This window comes from Parus major, chromosome Z, assembly GCF_001522545.3.
Source record: "Parus major isolate Abel chromosome Z, Parus_major1.1, whole genome shotgun sequence".
NCBI lineage: Eukaryota > Metazoa > Chordata > Aves > Passeriformes > Paridae > Parus > Parus major.
Genome location: NC_031799.1, coordinates 23714969 through 23736509, shown reverse-complemented (window position 1 = coordinate 23736509; position 21541 = coordinate 23714969). Strand labels below are relative to the sequence as shown.

Here is a 21541-nt window from a genome sequence, read left to right as displayed (position 1 = left end):
CAATTGCTCCAACTACTTTGGGTGGAGTTCTTCAGCAACCTTTTCATCAGCACTTCCTTTTTTGAGGAACACATTAATGGTTCACGGCACAGTGCCATGTGGAGCTACTAGAAATATTTCCAAGTGAGGTGGCACATGTAAGATGCCGTTTGGGGAAAGCCGAGGCGCGGATCGTGCACTGCAAAAGCCGTTGCAGGTATTTGTATTGCAGTTGAACCCGCTCAGGGCCAGAAACACGGCCCTGCCCTGCCACCCTGCAATGCTATTTTGCAGCCACATGACTCGGTGCCCGAGAGAATCACACAATAGCTAGGGATGGAAGGAACCTCTGGAGATAATCTAAAGACCACCTAGCACTGCTGAGACAGGAATGCGTCCTTGCGGGTCTCTCAGAGCTTCCTATGCCTCAAGAACCAAAAATTGCACTTCCTCTCTGGCGGAAATCCACAAATACAAACATTTTGCTTTGCCTTTGCTTTCCCCAACCCCCTTGCCCCGGGAGTCAGGGGCACCGCTGCTTCCCACAAGTAAGAACAGGGAATTCCCACGCTTTCAGCGCCTCGGCAAAGCGCGGTATGACCGGCCGCTGTCGGAGGCGCGCAGGTGAGCCAGCCCCAGCCTAGGCGCGGCGCGGCAGGCCGAGGAGGCGGCCGCAGCGCTCCATCAGCGCATGCAAAGAGCCGCTACCGCCGCCCAATCAGGTGCCGCGGGGCGGGGAGCGCGGCTTCCCATTGGCGGGCGGCCCATGGCGCGATGGCGTGTTCGCTGCTCCTGATGGCGCGTAGGGCCGCGCGGCGCTCGTCGGGCCGTTGCCGCGGCGACTCGGCGGGTGACGCGCGCGAGAGGGGCGTGCCGCGCGCTCGCCATTGGCCGCGCGATCGGGCGATGGCGGCGCCGGCGTGTCCTTGCGCGGCGGGGCTAGGCGGGGCGGAGCGGGGCTGCCGGTGCAGTCCGGGTCGCGGCGGGACGGAGCGGGGAGTGCGGCTGGAGCGCGGCGGTGAGCGGGGACCCGGCAGGGTTGCGGGCGGGGGTGCGGGGGGCTGGCGGCTGGCAACACGAGTCCGCCGTGGCCGGCGGGAGGGCCCCGGCTCTGGGTCCCGACCGCCTGTTCGGAAAGGCGGTGTCGCCATCGCCGCGCGTACGAAGAGGCGGCCGCCCCGCCTCACCACCGCCCCGGGTGGTGTGCGGGGGATGCCCGTGTCGCTGTCCCGTTACCTCCGCGCTGCTGCGGGGCTGAGCCTCCGCGTTTCGCGCGGGGGCTGCAGCGATGGGCCTGCGAGGGGGTGGCTTCCCCCTCTGAGAAAAAAATGCTTCCCTGAGAGTGTGTTAGGGTCTCTGTGCTGTCGTGTGCGTTTCAGGTGAGCTCTGCACGGGTTTTCCTTCGACTTACATTGCCGCTTAGTTCCTGTAGGTACTGCTGAGTCAGATAGCAGGAGATGGGAAATTAGTGCTGATCTAATAGATGGTGTTGCAGACGATCGCTCTGAGGTTAGTGAGAGCTGTGTTGCAAACTCAAAGAATTAACAGGCAAGTCTGTTACGTACTGTTACGTGGGTGGTAATTGCTCTAAACCATTAAATACAACCGGTCTAGTTTGGTTTTTACACTCTGGTTAATTTTTGAGGGCATCGTATTTGACGTTCGTTCATGTTTTGCATTGGGTTTTGATTCCCAAAATGGATTGCTTTATTTTCTAGTCTCGTCTAAATTTTTGATTGAAAACAAAGGCAGTCAGTACTTATAAAGCATCCCTTTTGAACCACCATTTTGAAAATCAACAGAATTATATAAATATTAAATTTTAGCTTTATATTTATTTTTTTGTCTTGCTAATTCCAAGCTAAAGTCAGTGTGTGTTTATAAATAGTTTAAACAGCAATATCAGCTGATGTTATGCACTGAATTTTCTTTTACAGCACTCTAATGCAGAATCAGTGTGTGAAATCATCAATATTTTCTAGAAGAGTCAACTGCATTGCAAAAAGCATCTTGTGCTTAGGGCAGGTTAAATAAACACAAAAACTTTAAATAATCCCTTTAGGTTAGGACTTAGTATCACTCTGTTAACCCCAAGATGAGTGATGAGGCATCCTGTATTTCAGGATAGCAGCAGTTAATACTATAAGATACTATGGATCGTTATTTTGATAAATGATTTATGGCATTTCCCCCCCGAATTGATTATGTGAAGCCATTTTACTTTTTACCATTTTTGTTTAGAAATAGGAAAAACAATTTCTCATTAGCAATTAAGAATTTTACAATTGTTAATTTAGCAAATTTAACAATTTTAATAAATGAAAATATTTTGAAATCTTTCTAGCCCTCCTAATTTTTTTTTTTTTTGGATTGTCAGATAATCATTCTAACTTGCTGAAATAGTTGTATTAACAGTATTACTAGTGTTAGGACTGGTAGACCTCTATATTACTGCTAGTTATGATTTTCCTGAAATAGACTGGTATTCAAAATTTATTTTATTTTCAGAGGAGGTTGTGAATTTTTTTCTCTTTTTTGTGTTGTTACAAAATCTTCAGCACAGGTATTCTTCTGGCTGGGTTTTATTTTAGTTTTCCTAATTTAAAAAAAATAAAACAAAAAACAAACAAAAAACCAAACAAACAAAACCAACAAAAAAACCCCTTCCATTTTGCTGAGGAGAAATGATAATACCAGTGTGGAACAGTTTTGCAAGAACATAAATTTACAGAACAGGATGAAGATTACATGATAGAGGGAAAAAGAAGGGATAATATCAACTTTAAAAGGAGGGGGCTGGTTTTTAATTTTATTTTTTAAAAGCATTCAGTCAGGAAATGAAATTGTTCATAAGGAAGGTAATCTTCTCAATTATTTTCCCAGTTTGGCTCCCTGAGCCACAAACATCCTGCCACACCTTCACTGTGGAAGGATCAAGAGAAATAAATAATTGAAATAATTGCTCTTGGTGCTTATGTGGTTCAGATGAGTATTGGTATAAACCAAGATAATTCTGGTATCTCCAGGAATGCTTAGGCAGATAGATTTGCCTGTCTATTATTTTCTCCATTGAATGTCAACTTCATTTTTGATGTCCAAAAGAAGTAATATCGTAAGGCCTACAGATGGGTTGTTGCATTTAAGACAACACAAATAGATTTTTTTAAATCCACTTTGAAGTGGTAGTATGTAAAGCCCTCAGACCTCCATGGAAATCTTTCAGTGCTAGGTTGATATATGTAAATTACAGATTGTCCCTGTTAGCCAGACTATTAACCATTTTTGGAACTTTACAGTACAGTTTTGTAAGCTGTTGTTTTTGTGCAGTGAGGAAAATCTGATTACTAATGTATATAAGAGAGAATGTTATGGTGTTTTGTTTCTATGCCATAGAACATAAGTAAAGATGTTCGACAAACTTGCATAAAGATGCAACACAGATTGATAGACCAGGATGGGGTCTGAAGGATGTGTTGAACGTTCATGTTGGTAATTATGTGAAAAACAGCTGTGAAAATTTATGGTAAATGTTTGTTACCTGTTGGAAGCAAAGGGATGATGAAATGCACCAGTAACCAGGGAATAGTAAGGGGTAGAAGAGAACTGCCACAATACTGTTATGTGAGGACTTGTATGCTTTAGATGAAGAAGGAATATTTTTTGAGTGTAATTAATTTATATCACAGACTAATATTGAACAGAAAGTAAGAAGACACAGTCAGGAATATAACATTTCAATTCCTGCTGTTGAACTTTACCAGTAGTGGTTAATTGATAATTTTTATAGCTTATCAGTATTTTTGACAGGAAGAATGAGTAGCAGAGAAATAACAGAATTTGATGAGTGCTTACATAGACGGTAAAAACAAGAATTTTGAGTCAAAGCAGTATCAAAATTGTGTGATAGGAAGATTTTGAGAGATCTTGTGAGAGTAGTGAGGCCTTTCTGTTAGAATCACAGAAGCTTCAGATTTGAAAGACCCACATAAATCATTGAGTTCAGCTGTTAACTGAATGGCCTGTATTGGGATTGAACCCTCAACCCTGGCATTATTAGCACCATACTCTAATGGATAACCTAATCCCGGTGACAAAAACCATGAAGAAGAAAACCAGGAAGATGTGTTTTAGAAAAAAAAAAAAAAAGGTTGAGAAGACAGGAGCAGATAATATTATATTTTGGAATATTAGAAATAGATGTTTTACATGGAAGATTGAAGGAAGTGCAAAGATTAGTTTCCTTGCTCATCTCTGACTTAAGTGGTTTTACTTTTATTTCCTGAAGGATGTCTTGCAAGAAAGTGAAGAGCTCTGCCTTTTTCCACCAAATCTTGTACTTAAATAAAATATTCCCTTGTTGCAGGTTTGCTAAGTACAGAAAAACAGCCTTCAAAATGCTGTCCAGACTCTTTCGAATGCACGGCCTTTTTGTAGCGTCTCATCCATGGGAAGTCATTGTGGGAACAGTGACTCTCACTATCTGCATGATGTCTATGAAGATGTTCACTGGGAATGATAAGATCTGTGGCTGGAATTATGAGTGCCCCAAACTTGAAGAAGTAAGGATTTAAATTAATTTTATACTACTTGGTGTTAATCAGTAGATCCAGGGTTTTCTATAGAATATCATTAAGATGTGATGTATTAGGAGTAAAGTAGCCATGTAGAAGCTTCTTCAGGGCTGCCTTTTCTCATTTCAGATATTATAGCTGTATAAAAACAGTGATAGACTAATGACCAAGCATTTTAGCTTTTAAGGCAAGACTAGCAGTGATATTTGTTTTATTATGGAACTTCACTTTTAAGGGAGCTTTACAGTAGATTTTTTTCTTTTATTATTACTGGAACTTAACAGGTTATTCCTTAGTGTAAAAGCTAACTAAATTGCTTTGTATTTCATACAGGATGTTCTGAGCAGTGACATCATCATCCTGACAATCACACGCTGCATAGCAATTCTTTATATATATTTCCAGTTTCAGAACCTAAGGCAACTTGGATCAAAATACATTTTAGGTATTGTATCTGATTTTTATATTTGCTATATGTGTTTTGATTGTTGGGAGGCATCATTTACCTAAATTGGTAACGAGTACTAACCTTTTAATCCTTCTGTTCACAACGGCATTATTGTAGTTATTTTCTAGACAGCAGAAAAATTGTTTTGTGTGTATCAGTCCTTTTTTTCACTTTTTTTGTGAAAAGTTGTGTAGGATTATATAAAAACTGAAGATGTCATTCTTGAAATAACTGTTTATTGTGTGAAATACTTGAGATAATAGAGCTGTTGAAGCCAGTTTTAATTTTAGTTAAATTGAGATTTATGGCTTTTATTTCTGAGTCTTACTTTGAATGTTGTAAAAATTTTAGATTTTAAATACTGTAAAAATAGCATCTACTTCAGCTTGCATCTCAGCTGCTGTTAATGCACTGAGACAGGAATTCTCATTCATTTGTTATGATTGATCTAAAACTGGGGGGATTTTGGTGTTTTTTCTTTTCCTCTTCCAATATATATAAATGAAAAAATTCTCATCCTCTTGTTTTTTTAAGGTATTGCTGGCCTCTTCACAATCTTCTCAAGTTTTGTTTTTAGTACAGTGGTAATTCACTTCTTGGATAAAGAACTGACAGGTTTAAAGTAAGTAATGAATTGTTATTCATTATTCTGCATTTCATGCTTACTTTTTTTTTTCCCTATACCATAAACCTTGCATTTCAATATATGCCTCTTTTTTTTCAGCGAAGCTTTACCATTCTTCCTGCTTCTGATTGATTTGTCAAGAGCAAGTGCATTAGCCAAATTTGCTCTCAGCTCCAACTCACAGGTCAGGGGAGTTATTTTTAAGGATTTTTTGGTTGGTTGGTGTTTTATTGTGGGTATTTTGTTTATTTGTCTTGCAATGGAGATTTTTAATTTAATGTTCGTAATCGAGCATTGTCCCATGACAGAGGATTAGAATGTAGGTGAGCTTTAAGGCCCCTTTCAGGACAAACCATTTTATAATTGTGTGAGTAATCCAAATGGGGAGACAAACAGGCAATATACTGTCTTGGGGATACATAAATAATGAAAGGATCAGATTGTATCCAGATTCTATATTCTCTTGTCTCCAAGCCAGATCAGTGTTCAAGTGAATAGTAAAACTAGCGTGCACAGCCATGTGCATTGTTAATTGTATGTATGAGTATGACTTCATTAAATTGGAACTTTAAACTGCCAAAGCTTACAGCTCTTCCAAGGAGGCTAGAGTTCCTAGACAAAGTCTTCCTTAAAATGGTTATTGAGAAAATAAGTTAATTTCTAAGACTTGGGAACAGTATATAAAGACACATCAAATGTTACAGTCTTACTACTGAAAAAAAGCATATTTCTAAGCCAAATATTAGCAGAATGACTGTAGCATATGTGCAGACAGGAACATCCATGCTCTAATACATTTAACACAACACAACAGGAGAGACTGACAGGACATCTTGCTTGTCATACCTAGTAATGTTTGTTTCCTAATAGTCTAAATTCTAAAATAAAAGTATATTAAGTGGGATTAGTTTGTACTTAGGAAATACTCTACATGGCATTAGCATATTCTAATTGTGACATAATATTACCTATTATATTTTAACTTGTTGTCTATTACACTGTACGGTTTCTATATATGCAATATAATGCATTCTGTATTATTTTACAATAATTGCAAGTACAGAATTATTTTACTAATTTTCAAGAAAATATTTTACAAATAGGTTTCCTCTACAGTTTTTTTTTTTCCTTTGCTGCCCCAAAAATACAATCACCAGGTAAACAGTAGAAAATTCTCTAGAGTTTATCATGCCTGCTTTCTGGAATAAATCCATTTTTCCCCATCAGAAAGTTTTAGTGCCTTTTGTGACCTTGTTTCAACTAGCTGAGTCTACAGAGTTAAATATAAAACACTAAAGTAATAGTAGTTGGAGTACCGATATGTGATTGTAAGAAGTTTTGTAGTTGGAATACAGATATGTGACTGTAAGAAATTTTGAAATGCCATGACGTAAGTGCCTTCTATTTCACGTCTTCAAATTTAGAAGTGTTGTTCTTTTGAATTGACTGTAAATAAATGTCCCTGCCCATCAGTGTTGTAGAAGCTTAGAATACTGATGAAACAAAGGTGAAGAAATAAATTATAATGAAAAAAATTTGTGTCAAGGAACTGTGAAAGTGTAATAACTTAGAGGAAATAGAATACATTCTCTGTATGCTTTGTCGTAGTAGTTCCTTTTCAATAAATGTTTTACAAGGCCTTACCACCATAATACGACTCAGTTTTTATGTTATGTCTGACTTAATTTAGTTTTTTTCTTCATGTTAATGGACAGAAATTTTTCTTTTTAGGATGAAGTCAGAGAAAATATTTCACGTGGGATGGCAATACTAGGCCCTACGTTTACACTGGATGCACTTGTGGAGTGTCTTGTAATTGGTGTTGGTACCATGTCAGGTGAGCCATACATCTAAGGGCCTAAATATTTCCAGTTAAAAACAGCTTTTTGAGAGACATTAGAATACGGAGAGTTTCAAATAATAGATGTTATCCTTGACACTGGAGGGATCTAATCTATTTATTTATATATCTCCTACTTAGCTTATTTTACTGGTTTCTTGCAGATATGAATAATACACACATGTCGAACCAAAGTTTGAAATATAAGTAATGGCTTTCCTTGAGCATTGTGTAGTAGGAATGAACTTCAGTGCAGCTGCTTTCATAAAACTTAGTTTGGTTTTTTTTCCAATTCTATTGCATATCTTAACAGTATCTTCCAGAGCACTTGCTCTTCAAATAATTTTGGTTCTTTCAGGGTTTTAATTGTGCATGAATAAGCTGTTTTCTTCTTTATATCTTAGGGACAAAAACTTATTTTGGGGTTACATATAGTTTTTTAAAAACATTTTATACTATTATGTCTTTCATCCTTACTGTGGCATTTGTGCAATGCATGTGCAACATGGGTAACATGGCTTTTTCTGAATACTTGTGAAGGAGTAGGCAACGTGTACACTGTTGCTTCGTGCCTGAACATCCCATCTTTTAAAAGGGAGTTCAGTACATAATGTTGGCTAATTTTTTTTGCTCAAATAAGTAAGGAGTTTCAAGCTCTTACTGTGAAATTTCAAAATCTTGATGAACTTTATTTGTATTCATTTAGAATTACACCTTAAAATACTTTTCTGTCAATACATAAAAACATATTGTACTTAGAATAAGCTAGTGCACAATGAGTAGGGCTTAGATGTTTGTTTTCAATTAATCTCAATAGTTCCTTCTGTAGTCTGTAATGTCAGTTTAATGATTTCTTTATTAATTCTGCAGCACTTCTTCAACTATAGCTAATTGCATATACAAATGTAAAAACTGTCTTTTTGTTTAGGTGTACGACAGCTTGAAATTATGTGTTGCTTTGGCTGTATGTCTGTTCTTGCCAACTACTTCGTCTTCATGACCTTCTTTCCAGCCTGTGTGTCCTTGGTATTAGAGGTAAGACCAACTTCAAGACAACCTCAAGTTTAGTATTCAGCCCTGTGCTTCTGTAGGCTATACTTTCCATCATGGAGTTACATGCCAGCATGTTCATCTTCCTTTCAAAGTAAACTGGTGACAGTAACTTGTAAATATCATTGTCAATGAATCACACTTGGTAGTAGCTCTGATCTAAAGCAGAGTATACAGATGATACTGTAACTTACTGTCTGTGCATGGTTTTTCTTGATTGAAGGTCTAACTACAGACTCTTGGTAATTTCTCAATGATCAAATAAAAATGCAATGTGGAATCTTATTTGCTGGTTCTTCTAATGGGTACTATATATGACCTATTTTAAAGTTTGGGGTTTTTTTTGCAGCTTTCAAGAGAGAGTCGTGAAGGGCGCCCTATATGGCAGCTTAGTCATTTTGCTCGTGTTCTGGAAGAAGAAGAGAATAAACCAAATCCTGTAACACAGAGGGTCAAAATGATTATGGTTTGTGGCTCTTTTTCACCTGTGGTTATGCAATCAGTGAGGTGTTCTGGTGCAAAAATCAAGCTTTTGTTTCCTATAGACTTGTATTTTGCAGCCCATTAGTTGGACTTACAGTTTACAGTTTTTAATTAAGTTACCCTGTATCTACACCTGTCCTTTTCCTGCTTATGCCAGTTCTGTGCCAAGCACTCAGGGCTCTTCCATGTGTACTAATTCCCTCCCTCTTAACCCTGCAGTACCCTCAGCTTCCTTTGCTCATTTTTTGATCAAGAGAAAAAATGTGGGTGGGACACATCCAAATCTACTGTACAACAGCATCACAGTAGGCCTTAAAGGGTATTAATTAAAGGTGTGGAAAATCAGCTTTTAGACTGTAGACGCGTGGGAAGCATGGGGAAAAAAACAGCAAAAAAAAATCCCAAACGAAAAGAGGACAATATTTGCTCTTAGTAGGTTAGATACCAGGTTACATTTGAAAAATTAATACCTGTTTTTTGTTTTTGACAGTCACTGGGTTTGGTTCTTGTTCACGCCCACAGTCGTTGGATAGCTGAACCAGCTGCTCAAAACAGTACCGTTGAAAATTCAGTGGGATTGGATGAGAATGCACCAAAGAGAATTGAACCTAATGTTTCTCTGTGGCAGTTCTACCTCTCTCGGTGGGTGGCTTCTCAGAAGTGTGATTGTGCTGTATTTCTGCTGCTACTAGCTAAGCTAGAAGCTTGTTCTCCTAGATCACAATACTTGTAGACTTACAGGGCTGACCACTATAGGACTTTGTGGAGCCAGAGATGACATTTCAGAAGAAATGTCAATATTATGCCATTTGTCCAAACCCTTGAAGTAGTCAAGAACATGATCAAGAGCTAGCTGTCCTGTATGCATCAAAACACTGTCTTTTCCCACTTGCATCTTTCACAGCATACTGGGAAATAATTTTAAGACTGCACTAGAGTAACTACTTACACAGAGATTCTGACTATTCATGCAGAAGTGCAAAACCCATTTTATACCATGGCTTTTCCTTCAGCTAAATTCAAGTTAGTGTCACCTGTCATTTCATATTATTTCTGACAATGCAGATGTTTTGGTTTAGGCAGGGGGTTTTTGTCTACTCTTAGCAGTTCATTTTGCATCATAGTAGTCATAACTGGTAGAGGATGATAAATGAAACTTTCTGTCTTGTCTTTGGGGGATAGGTGTAAAATCAATTTGAGGTAGCTATCAGTTAATCTTTTTAAAGTAATTTTTCCTGCTGGGGCTGCTTTTTAGCAAAATTTTGCTAACTCTTTAATGACATCTGAAAATGTTTGTGTTGCTAATAGTATGAAGAATGATTTTTCCACCCTAGCCTAGCATACTTCATGTCCTGGTAGAAAATATCCTTTGACTGGAATTTTTGTAACTATAAGTGATAATGGAATTATTACCCCTTCTGAAGCAAAAAATGTCAGAATGCTGTTATAAGCAACAAATTTTATGTACTGTATATTTACTTTCTGATCTTTTTTAGAATGGCCAGTATGGATATTGAGCAAGTAATCACACTTGGATTAGCCCTTCTTCTTGCTGTTAAATATATTTTCTTTGAGCAAGCGGAGACTGAATCTACCCTCTCACTGAAGAATCCCATAACGTCTCCTGTGATGGTGCAGAAAAAGGTCCCTGAAAATTGTTGCAGGAAGCAGGCTGGACTTCTGAAAAACAATCAGAAATCTAACACAGCAGAAGAAACTTTCATTCCCAAAGATGAAAGTGGTAGGTAATTTTTGTAGTTCTAAAGTGTGGACCCATTAATGAGTATTTGGAACAAATTGTGCAATCTTTAGTAGCATATTACTTTTGGTATCAAAACTTCAGGATTTTTTAAACCGGGGTTCATTTTGATTGTCTTTGTGCAGCTGAAGTCATAAAACCTGTACTAGCAGAGTCATCAACCAAGGCTACATTTGTGGTTGGCAATTCTAGCCCTGTGGAAAATTCTTCCTATCTCAGTGGAAAAGAGGAAGAGATTGAGTTACCTAAAGAACCACGTTCTATTGAGGAATGTGTTCGTATACTTGGAAATGCACAGGTATGGAAAAATAATTTTTTTATTTAACCTCTACTACAGCATCTGATTTAAGAATTGTTAGTTATTTTACCAGCTTTTAGATTATCTTTTAATTTAGATAATTTAGATAGGTTGTAATATCATTCTTCAGAAAATTGCATGGTTTTCATAACATGGGAGGATGCACAGGTCACAACTGAGACAAAACCCTTTAATGAATCAAGTCAGTTGAGAAGGGTGGGAGGAGGGATCAGCTTCATCATTCGTAACATACCAAGTCTTTGGAGCTTCATTATGTACACATACAAATGGGTGTCTGATCATGAAAATTTTTGATCATATGTTGGCCTGCTGTGAAACCTGATGTTGGCAATTGAGTCCTTTAGCAAAGTAAAAATGTTACTCTTTTTGTTTTGGAAACATTTAAAAGGATTTCCACCAGGAGAGTCTATATTTTCTCTCTCCTCCATTTATATTTCCAGGAAGGAGCAAAATTTCTTACTGATGCTGAGGTTATCAGCTTAGTTAATGCTAAGCACATTCCTGCATACAAACTGGAAACCCTAATGGAAACTCAGGAGCGAGGCGTATCCATTCGCAGACAGATATTATCCAAGAAACTTCCTGAACCTTCATCTTTGCAGTATCTTCCTTATAGGAATTATAATTATTCTTTGGTAAGTACAAAGTAGGCAAGTATAACTCACTGTAAAACTATTTTTCAGACACGTGAAGAAGAAAAACACAGTCCTGTTGGAATGACTCCAGAGGAGGCCACTAAATTGATCAGGGGGTTGGAATACCTCACCATACCTCTCCTGTGAGAACAGGCTAATAGAGTTGGGCTTTTTCATACTGGAAGAGGAAGCTTTGGGAAGACCTTATAGCACTTTCCAGTACCTGAAGGGGACTTAGAAGAGAGTGGGAGAGGGACTTTGCACAAGGACATGTAGCAAAAGGACAAGGGGGAGCAGCCTTAAGCTGAAGAAAGGCAGATTCAGATGATAGGAAGAAATTCTTCACCATGTGGTGAGACACTGGAACAGATTGCCCAGAAGCTGTGGGTGCCCCAGTCCTGGCAGTATTCAAGGCCCGGTTAGATGGGGATCTGAGTAACCTGGTCTAGTGAAAGGTGTCCTGGTCTTTGGCAGGGGTGTTGGAACTAGATGGTCTTTGTGGTCCCTTCCAACCCAAACAAGTCTATGGTTCTACAGAAAAAAAGCCATGTATATGAGTTAATAATGAGCTTGGTCAAAACATGTAGAAGGAAAAAAACAAAAGGTAAACATAAGGCACCACTTTTAATTACTGTTGATGTTTTTAAACTTAGGGCGGTGCCTGAGTTTTGTAAATGATCCAAAAAATATTTCCTATCAAACTATGCAGCTGACTTATCTAAGAGATGCAGAGTTCTACTAATGTGAGCCACAGTTAACTGAATAATAATACTACCTTGAGCTCAAGTTAAAGTTGAAAATTATTTAAAATTAATTTTAAAATTTTAGGGTTATGTAAATAACATTTAGTACTGTACAGGATTCAATACATCTGCCTAGTGTTGAATAGTGTTAGCTGTAGCTGTTAACTTTATGAGGTGGCAAGAAGTTGCTTTATGGGTAAATTTATGGGTGTTTTATTTACTAAGATGCCTTGGTGTAGTCATAGGCGTAGTATGTAGCGTGCTCTGCTGTACCACTGGAGTGTAACCTTAGTGATTGTTTTGTGTTATTTCTCTAAGGTGATGGGAGCTTGCTGTGAAAACGTGATTGGATATATGCCTATTCCTGTAGGCGTAGCAGGTCCACTGTTTTTGGATAACAAAGAGTTTCAGGTGCCAATGGCAACAACAGAAGGATGTCTTGTAGCAAGCACAAACAGAGGATGTAGAGCAATATGTGTAAGTATTGTGTGACTTGAAAAGTTTAAAAAACTTCCTATATTATAAACATGTATAAATATAATGCATAAAAATCTGCATTATATAAACCTAAATATATTCAGGTTTATATAATGCATATTTTTTACTTCTTGAAAACTAAAATCTTACTTTGTCCCCCATCTGCTTTGATTTTTAGCTTGGTGGAGGAGCAAGTAGCCGTATTCTGGCAGATGGGATGACTCGAGGACCTGTTGTAAGGTTGCCCACTGCTTGCCAAGCTGCAGAGGTGAAAGTCTGGCTTGAAAGCCCTGAAGGTTTTAAAATAATGAAAGAAGCTTTTGACAGCACAAGTAGGTTAGTACAATGGCTGTTCCAGCTTCATTTTCAAATAAGACCTCTATGGATGGTAGAAAGATCTCAGCTGTTTTGGTTTTTTTGTAGTACTGTAAGAGAAGAAATTACATCTTATTTTGGCTATCCCATGTTTTGAGTATCTGAGTGGACAAAAGTCACTCTGGCTACATGCGAAGGCTAGTTATAAACATTTTTCACTGATAATGGTAAACCACTGTGTATTAACAACAAATAGATACATGTTGCATAATAGTTAATATAAAATTAATTTGTCTGAGAATTTTTTAGCCAAATATAGCAAAAATCCTAAAAACTTATTTTGATTTTTTAATAGGCAAAGTAACTGTAACTGTACTTACTATGCAGAAAAAACCTCAAAGTTTGATCTTTAGCCCTTGAGATGATCTTATTAAAACTTATTCTGTGAGATTTCAGAGAATACAAGGTAAACTAATGCTAGATGTTAAATGCTAAAAAAAAATGTAAAGCAGTGCTAAGAATAAGTTAATTTCAAGCCCTAGAGTTTTCTCTAGGGCTTATGATTACCTTCGTGCTTTAGGAAGATTCAGAGAGAGATTTCCTTACCTGTTGTGCTTCTTAACAAGTGTCAGCCAAAGATACATCTGTATTTTGGCCAGAATCAGTCCATGCTGCTTTTTAAATGCAGTATTTTCTGCATTTTGAGTGACTTGTGCAGCTTGCATTGTTGAAGATAGCATGCTTTTAGCCTTGCTATAAAACTTATATCAGAATTTCCAAAGACCTCATTATTACTTTATATCTGGTAGTGAGATGTTTCAAGGAATACAAAGGAATAAAATCTATGTTAGCAGTTCAGGTTATTTTATTTCTTGAAGTTCAGGGATAGAAAACATGAAAAGACAGTGAACACTTTTACAGTGAATATTTTTAAAGTGCTTATTCAAAAAAAACACCATCCCTAGAAGTGTTCAATAAATAACTGGATGTAACATTTGGAGCTATGGTCCTATTGAAAAGATGATCATCAAAGACTGGATTCGTTGGTCTTACAGGACTTTTCCAAAGGATTCATAAAGGAATCAGTGCAGTTTGCAAAGATTTACTGTTATTTTGCCACTTAAAGTTAATTTTCCCATGAGGATTGTAAGTAATAGTTTAATTTTCTTGCAGGTTTGCCCGCCTACAAAAACTTCTCATCAGTTTGGCTGGTCGTAACCTTTATATCCGTTTTCAGTCGGGAACAGGGGATGCAATGGGAATGAATATGATTTCGAAAGTAAGAACCATTCCCCTTAAGTATTTTTAAAAAATTGATACTCCTTTTTAAAAATGAAGATAGCCTAATAACCTGTGACTACCTGACATCTGAAAGACAGAAAGATAACACACAAGTGCTCTTTGCACAAAATAATAAGAATGTTTGATTTTGCAAGCATAGAGAAGACTAGGAAGAGAGTGATGAAAGAAAAAAGTAATTTTTTATTTTATATTTTTAATAATTCTGTAAAGAAAGTACTTTTGATGATAGAAGCTAAGCTGGTTGCACAGTTGCTTTGAGCCAAAGATCCAGCAACCATAATTCTGTTACTGTTACCACTTCCTAGTAAATAAAGAATTGGGAGCAGAAAGGTGAGAGGTGTTCTCTGGGCTTGTTTGTTTGTTTTTATGCAAATGTGGAAGAACTTGAGATGTGATCCTTAGATTGCTGGTTTGCTTTATGCTATGGGAAATGAATAGTCTTAGAATTAAATTTACAGAATAGGCAGTCAGCCATTATAAAAGTAGATTTGATGATAGTAAAGTCCTAATATAGCAGATTTTCTAGTCTGATTTCCTGGTGTAGAGAAGCTCTTTCCACTACATTGGAAATTAATTCATTCCATGCCTGTAATGTTTCACTCAGTTCCTATTGTATCTTCAGTATGGTAACCATATGTCCATGCACCTAGAATGGATCCTTGGAGTCTCTATGTACTGGGAAAAATCAGTTACTCTCCAATATAATTCCTAAAGTGGTTAGAAAAAGATAGTCATAAGTTTTGGGGTTTTTCCCACCTGTTTCTTGTTTCTTCATGATATTTTGTTAATTTCTTCCACTGTAACTGATTGTCTGATTAGAATACCGTTCCACTGTCCTTGAACAGCTTATTTTATATCCATAATGAGAAACCTAGCCTATTACCTGTTTCTCTCTAACAGGGTACTGAAAAAGCACTGGCAAGGCTGAACGAAGAGTTTCCTGACCTTCAAGTTATAGCTATCAGTGGTAACTACTGTACAGACAAAAAACCTGCTGCTATAAACTGGATAGAAGGAAGAGGAAAATCTGTTGTCTGTGAAGCAGTCATTCCAGCTAAGGTTGTTAGAGAAGTAAGTGTCTTGTTTATAAAAATACATACATTTTGCAAAACTGATGCTAACTTTACATCATATGCATGAACTGAAAGTTGTTTTCCAGGTAAGGATAGTTCTTACATGTTTTTCAGGTGCTTCTGTAGGATAAGCCATTTCTCTGAATCAGTAGATACTTTGTTCTTCATTGTGTGTGGTGTGAAATAATGTGTATATGTTTAATGATGCATCTCTAGTTGAAGGCATTTGGATTTTCATGGTTAACCTTTGAAAAATTATGCCTCATTTTGCACACAGTGTTTTAGCTGTCATTAAACCCAGTCTTTCAACCCTTTCACTCATTTTTTTTGTCTCAAAATGCACCTGGTTTTCTCTTGAGTTTTTATATGCTTCCTACTACAATGGAAACAGATAATCAGATGGTTTACTTACTCCAAAGCTGTCTTGGCATCTTGCCAAGAGTAACCTTTATAAGCAATGCTGGTTGTATTCTCTGGCCAACTTGTCCTCAATTATAACAGTGTCTTAGGTTTTCTTCCACCTGAATTCAGAAGATGGCCTCTGCGTGTCATATAAAATCCATTGCCTGTTACCTGGTTGTCAGCACTGGCCATGGGAAACAATATCCAGGGAAGAATTCACTATATTGTAACACTTTTTTTAAGATCTTAGAGGTGGGTGCTTGCCTGTATGATTGGGCTTTTTTTGCTTGCTTTCCCCCCTGATTTGTCCAGTCCCTTCTGGGAAACTGTGTGACTTCTAGAACTAGTGTTCTGGATAGTATGCCACAGTCCAGCTTTGCCTTGTGTGAGAAGTACCTTCCTGTTGATTCCATTTGATGATGCCCCAGTTTTATACTGGGAGAGATCCTTAAGACTTGTATCTTCATTCTACTGCTCAAGATTTTACAGCTCTGACACAGCTGTTCCATCTTCCCAGCTATTCTCATTTTCATACTGAGAAGTACTAGTTTCTCTATCAGCAATGAATAAACAGACTTCTATGTCTTTGAACACTCTTATCTCTTCATCTTTACAGTTCTAACATTTCTAAATTCTGGGTACAGAGTTGCACACAGGATTCTAACAGTGTGTGCAGAATGGATTTATACATTGACATAGCTCATGTGTTCTAGTGTAGTTTACTGTTTTTCAAATTGTTGGCATTTTGTAGCTAAGTCACTGGGAATATCTATTGTAACCTCAGGATTTCATTCCAGGGTAGTTATCTGGAGGTAGTCCTTTCATAATGGGCATTAATAACTTTTAGGTAAACTTCGGAAGGTTTTCTGCAAGCCCCAGCCCTGTATGTCACTACATTTACTTATATTGAACTCTTACACATAAATGTTACATTTTTGTCAGTGTTGCAGACTTGGTGTCCATGTCTGTAGAGGTTCGCTACTCCTGCTGTGCAGGAAGACCTTAAATTTTGCTCAACAACAGTATCTCTTTTGACCAGCTTCGATAGTTTTTATATTAACTTCAGTATAAATCTCTTACTTGAAAGTTTCAAAATACAGTCAGTATAGTATAAATGTGACACTTAATTTTATATTACTGTTCATAGTATTTATTTATCTATGCAGCATAGTGGTTCAGGTTGGAACTTTTTAGTTTGGCTCCATATTCGTGTGCAAAACAAATTTGGGGAGAGTTTAGTGTCTGGAATAACTTGACAGGAATGTTAGTTACAATCATGTCTAGGTAACTTAATGGGATATTTCTGCCAAGATGATTTTGCATGTTCCATTCTGTATGTAAGAGTCTTTGAAATGGAGTGCCCAGCTGTGAGCTTTTCTCAAAGGCTTGTGCAAGTCCAAACCCTTTGTACTGACTTTTACCTTGTTACTTGGGCATCCTACATTTGAAAGTCTTCTTTGGAACAAAAATAAAAGGTATATAGGAAAATGATTGAGTCAAATTCCATATAGAAGTAAACAAGGGGTGAGGACCATGAGTAACCATAAATACTTATTTCTATTCCTGCCTGAGGAAAAGGGTAGTAAAAGTGTATCTATCACCTTGTCCAGGTATTGAAAACAACTACAGAAGATCTAGTTGAAGTCAACATAAACAAAAATTTGGTGGGTTCTGCAATGGCTGGTAGCATAGGTGGCTACAACGCACATGCAGCAAACATTGTGACAGCGATCTACATTGCCTGTGGTCAGGTAGGTTTGTTTTACACCAGTTCACATCATCTTTAGTTCAATAATTCTTAATCAAACACTGATTTGAGTGTCTGTATTGTTTTTTCTCCTTGATCTGAAGGATGCTGCGCAGAATGTGGGAAGCTCCAACTGCATCACTTTGATGGAGAGAACTGGTTCCAACAACGAAGACCTGTACATCAGCTGCACAATGCCTTCCATAGAAATAGGGACTGTTGGTGGAGGCACCAACTTGCTCCCACAGCAGGCCTGTTTGCAGGTATAGTTCTGCAAGTTGAAAGCAACTTAGCTTCTTAAAGGTTGCTTTCATATGCAAGCGATATTGTGGGAATGTGGCTGCTTGAAACTTGATGTATTTTACATGAAAATGTTAGAAATGTCTAATGAATTGTTTTCATACATACAGTTTCTAAAGCTTAAGATATGTACAATGTTAAAGAGACTCATTGATTGGATATAATTTGTAAATACTTACTTTAATACTAAATACATCGTAAATTGACTTAGATTTCATAGCATAATTCTGCCTTGTATTTGCTTCCAGATGTTAGGGGTTCAAGGTGCAAGCCAAGATAACCCTGGTGAAAATGCCCGTCAGCTTGCTAAAATTGTTTGTGCTACAGTGATGGCAGGGGAGCTATCACTAATGGCTGCCCTTGCAGCAGGGCATCTTGTCAAAAGCCACATGATCCACAACAGGTAAAAAATGGAAAAATTCCTGTATTTCTCTGTATTTTGATCAATCCTCTTACAAGAGGAGTCAATTATGACAAGAGAGTCAATAAGGATTATGTGACTAAATGCAACACGTAAGAACAGTGTAACATTTTAACTAATGTAGTTATCTTCTGTTTCATTAGGTCAAAGATAAATCTACAGGATCTTCAAGGAACCTGCACTAAAAAGGCAGCTTGAATACTAAAATGGCTTTGAAATGAAGAATTGTTCTAGTAATTGACCAGGTGCACAAAGAGAAAAAAAACCAAAATCTATGAAGTTTAGAATAAAGATTGCCTTCAACTCAATGATGTCTGTGTAAGAGAAACTAAGAGATCAAGACTTGAGACTAGTTAGGCTTGACCTTCTTCAGTGGTTAGAGACTGTGAAAGAAGTCCTGTCAGACGTCTTGAACATGTCTTTGGAATTCTTACTCTTACACATCATTTTCTAAAAAGTCAGTCTTATGTTTTTACAGGTTCAGATTATTTCATCTAACAAGGTCCTGGTTAACTACTAAACTGAAAAGTAATGTAATGTACTTCGTACATTTAAAGTAACAAAACAAAAGAAGTTGGTGTAAACTTGGATTGAATGCACTGGTCCTTGCCATCTTTATTTTCTGGTTAGACAAGCATGTTTTTTAAAGTGATGGCAAGCCTAATCACTTTCTGTGAACTCCCAGTTTTAATTTGTTGACATGTAAAAGGTCTTAGGCTATCAAACAATTTAATTGAATTAATTTAATATAAATCTGTCTATATATAGTACTTAATTTGCTGCTGCTTCAGCTAAGCAGTGTTCAATGTTTAACTCCACAATTTAGGTTATTCCTTTATGTAAAAATCGTGATCTGTAAAGTTCTGAACTGTTAAATATGATCTGTACTGAAGTAGGGAAGAACGGTCTTCAACTGTTTTGTTACTTTGTAGATAAAATGAAATGGTAAGTTCAAAACACTTGTGTGTCAGACAGGTATTTAAGTAAATGTAGTTTATCAAATATTATTTGATAGGAGTGCATTCAAACAAACGAGTCAAGAACAGATGTTTACACTTATTTAACAAGAAGTCTCTTTAGGAATACACATACACATTGTGTACCTTATGTTGGGGATTTTTTATAAGGTGTGTGACACTTATTCTCTAAGAATAGGTGTTTATCCACCATTTAAGCTGAGATAAAACAAAGCCAGAAAACCACACTGTTCTTAAAAAAAAGGAGGGGATTTTTTTCTTTCAATTTCCTTTTGAACTTTCTTTTTGAGGAGGGGAGTATTTATTTTAAGAAGAAATCTTACCTTTTTTTGTCAATGAAAAGTACTAATTAAGGGGATGCAATGAAATGACCTGTTAATGTAAGAAGCAGTTTTTGTAATAAAATACTGTATTTGGACCAGTGAAGCAGTCTCACGTGTTCTTACTATAATATAGAAAACCCAGGTTTATTCTGGTTTGATTCACCTCTAGGAATACTGCTAAATGCATAGCCCTGCCTAGTTAATCACAGGAGGAAAATTAATATGCTTGATGATTTTTTTGTTTGGTTGGTGTGGGCTTTTCTTGTTTGACATTTTGTGGGGGGAATCAGTGGATTGGGCTGGATTTCCTGCAGCATCATTCCTAAAGGGGTGACTAGTAGAGGTGCTCTTCTAATGTGCAGATTTGATATATATCATGGTGGGTTGCTTTGTAGTACATTTACACATTAATATCCATTGTAATGAGCTCATAAATGTAATGTGCAAGCATGAAGACATACTACATGCTAGACATGTTATGATGGCATGTAAAAAGCAAATATCATGAATGTTTATCTTCCTGCAGAATTGTTGCTAATTGCTACTAGTTTTATTTAAGGAAGCTTGGAATTACTTTGTTTCTATGTTCATTCAATGATTTTATTTAACACTGGTCTGGCAATAAATGGTGGTTCAGTGTTCATTTTGGTGGATTTAACTGACATTCTGTCTGGCAGAATTAACTTTTTGTATTATTACTCAACTGTGTACATTTTTGGTACAGAACTACTTTTTCAGTTTCAGTAAAACCATGGAAAACACATTGGCTTAATTGTGATATTTTAAGCTTACTTGATGACTCAGTGACTTATATTTGTAGACAGTCTAAATTAATAGAGTTAATGAAGTGATACCAGCAAGCAGTGCTAAACGCAGCCAGGGCTGTGACACCAGAACTTCTCCCCTTGTTTGCAGAAGCCTGTTGGCACTCATTTATTCTCAAAGCTTAATTAGGCAGTTTGCCCAAGGGGGAGAACTAACTCCAGCATTAGAGATACCTTCTGCTGCGGCCTGTTTGGCAAAATCAAACCACCTGCCTAGAACTGAGTTTCTAGAGTTGCTGTTAACTTCAGTGCTGTATATTTACCACTGATTATGGCTTTCCAAATATTTTAAAATCCTAGAAGAAAAAAACCCATTAAAAATAGTGTATTTGACACTGGTACCACCTTGCTTCTCTCTACCTCCTTTCTCTGTGTCCTGAATCTGTTTTACACTGTGATACATCAGTCTCCTCCTGCTGCCTAGTGTGGAAGTTTCAGCACTGTGAGACTTACAACCACTGCAGCCCCAGCTGCCTCTAACCACCCAGCTGTTGCCCACTTTCATTTCCCTAGCTGCTGCAAGGCCCTGTCGGTGAACTGAGCATTATTGAACCTTCCTAAGGAGGGAGCAGCTCCAGCACAGGAATGCACACCCACCACCACATGCACCCTAAGCACAGCTGTGTTACCAGAAGCCTGGTACAGCAGGTGCTGCACTGGAGGGATTGTGGCTTTGCCAGGCTCCAACACAGGCATTCCTTGGGCAGGCACACTGGTTCCTGGAAAAAAGCTGGGAGACCACTTGCTTTTTCATAGGAGTGTACAAGTACACTGGGTATGTCAGTGCACAGACACTGGACAATTTTCATCCTTCATGTGAATCTTGTTTATAACGTGAATACAGCCCTGAGAAAAGCTGTAGTAGATGGCCTGTCCAGCTCCTTCCAGCTGCCTTTTAGGGTGCAGTGAGATCTCTGGCTGCCACTTG

General features: G+C 37.8%; 1 protein-coding gene across 3 annotated transcripts; it reads left to right on the top strand.

The window, feature by feature from the left end:
* The first annotated feature begins 890 nt into the window (after positions 1-890).
* On the top strand, positions 891-20432 carry HMGCR (3-hydroxy-3-methylglutaryl-CoA reductase). 3 transcript variants are annotated; one of them, XM_015652252.2, is made up of 20 exons: positions 891-997; positions 4343-4538; positions 4884-4995; positions 5533-5620; positions 5723-5807; positions 7355-7460; positions 8392-8498; positions 8863-8979; positions 9487-9638; positions 10493-10737; positions 10881-11053; positions 11515-11709; positions 12771-12929; positions 13108-13265; positions 14418-14523; positions 15447-15617; positions 17632-17772; positions 17873-18031; positions 18317-18471; positions 18633-20432. In XM_015652252.2, the coding sequence occupies exons 2-20, from the start codon at positions 4374-4376 to the stop codon at positions 18685-18687; spliced, it is 2649 nt and encodes an 882-aa protein (XP_015507738.1). In that variant the 5' UTR covers positions 891-997; positions 4343-4373; the 3' UTR covers positions 18688-20432. The 3 variants fall into 3 exon arrangements, 2 of the variants coding, with proteins under 2 accessions (XP_015507738.1, XP_015507737.1); XM_015652251.3 differs by lacking the exon at positions 891-997 and adding an exon at positions 1228-1358; XR_004500401.1 differs by lacking the exons at positions 891-997; positions 17873-18031; positions 18317-18471; positions 18633-20432 and adding exons at positions 1213-1358; positions 16121-16273 and having other exon boundaries at positions 17632-17731.
* The last annotated feature ends 1109 nt before the right edge of the window (positions 20433-21541 follow it).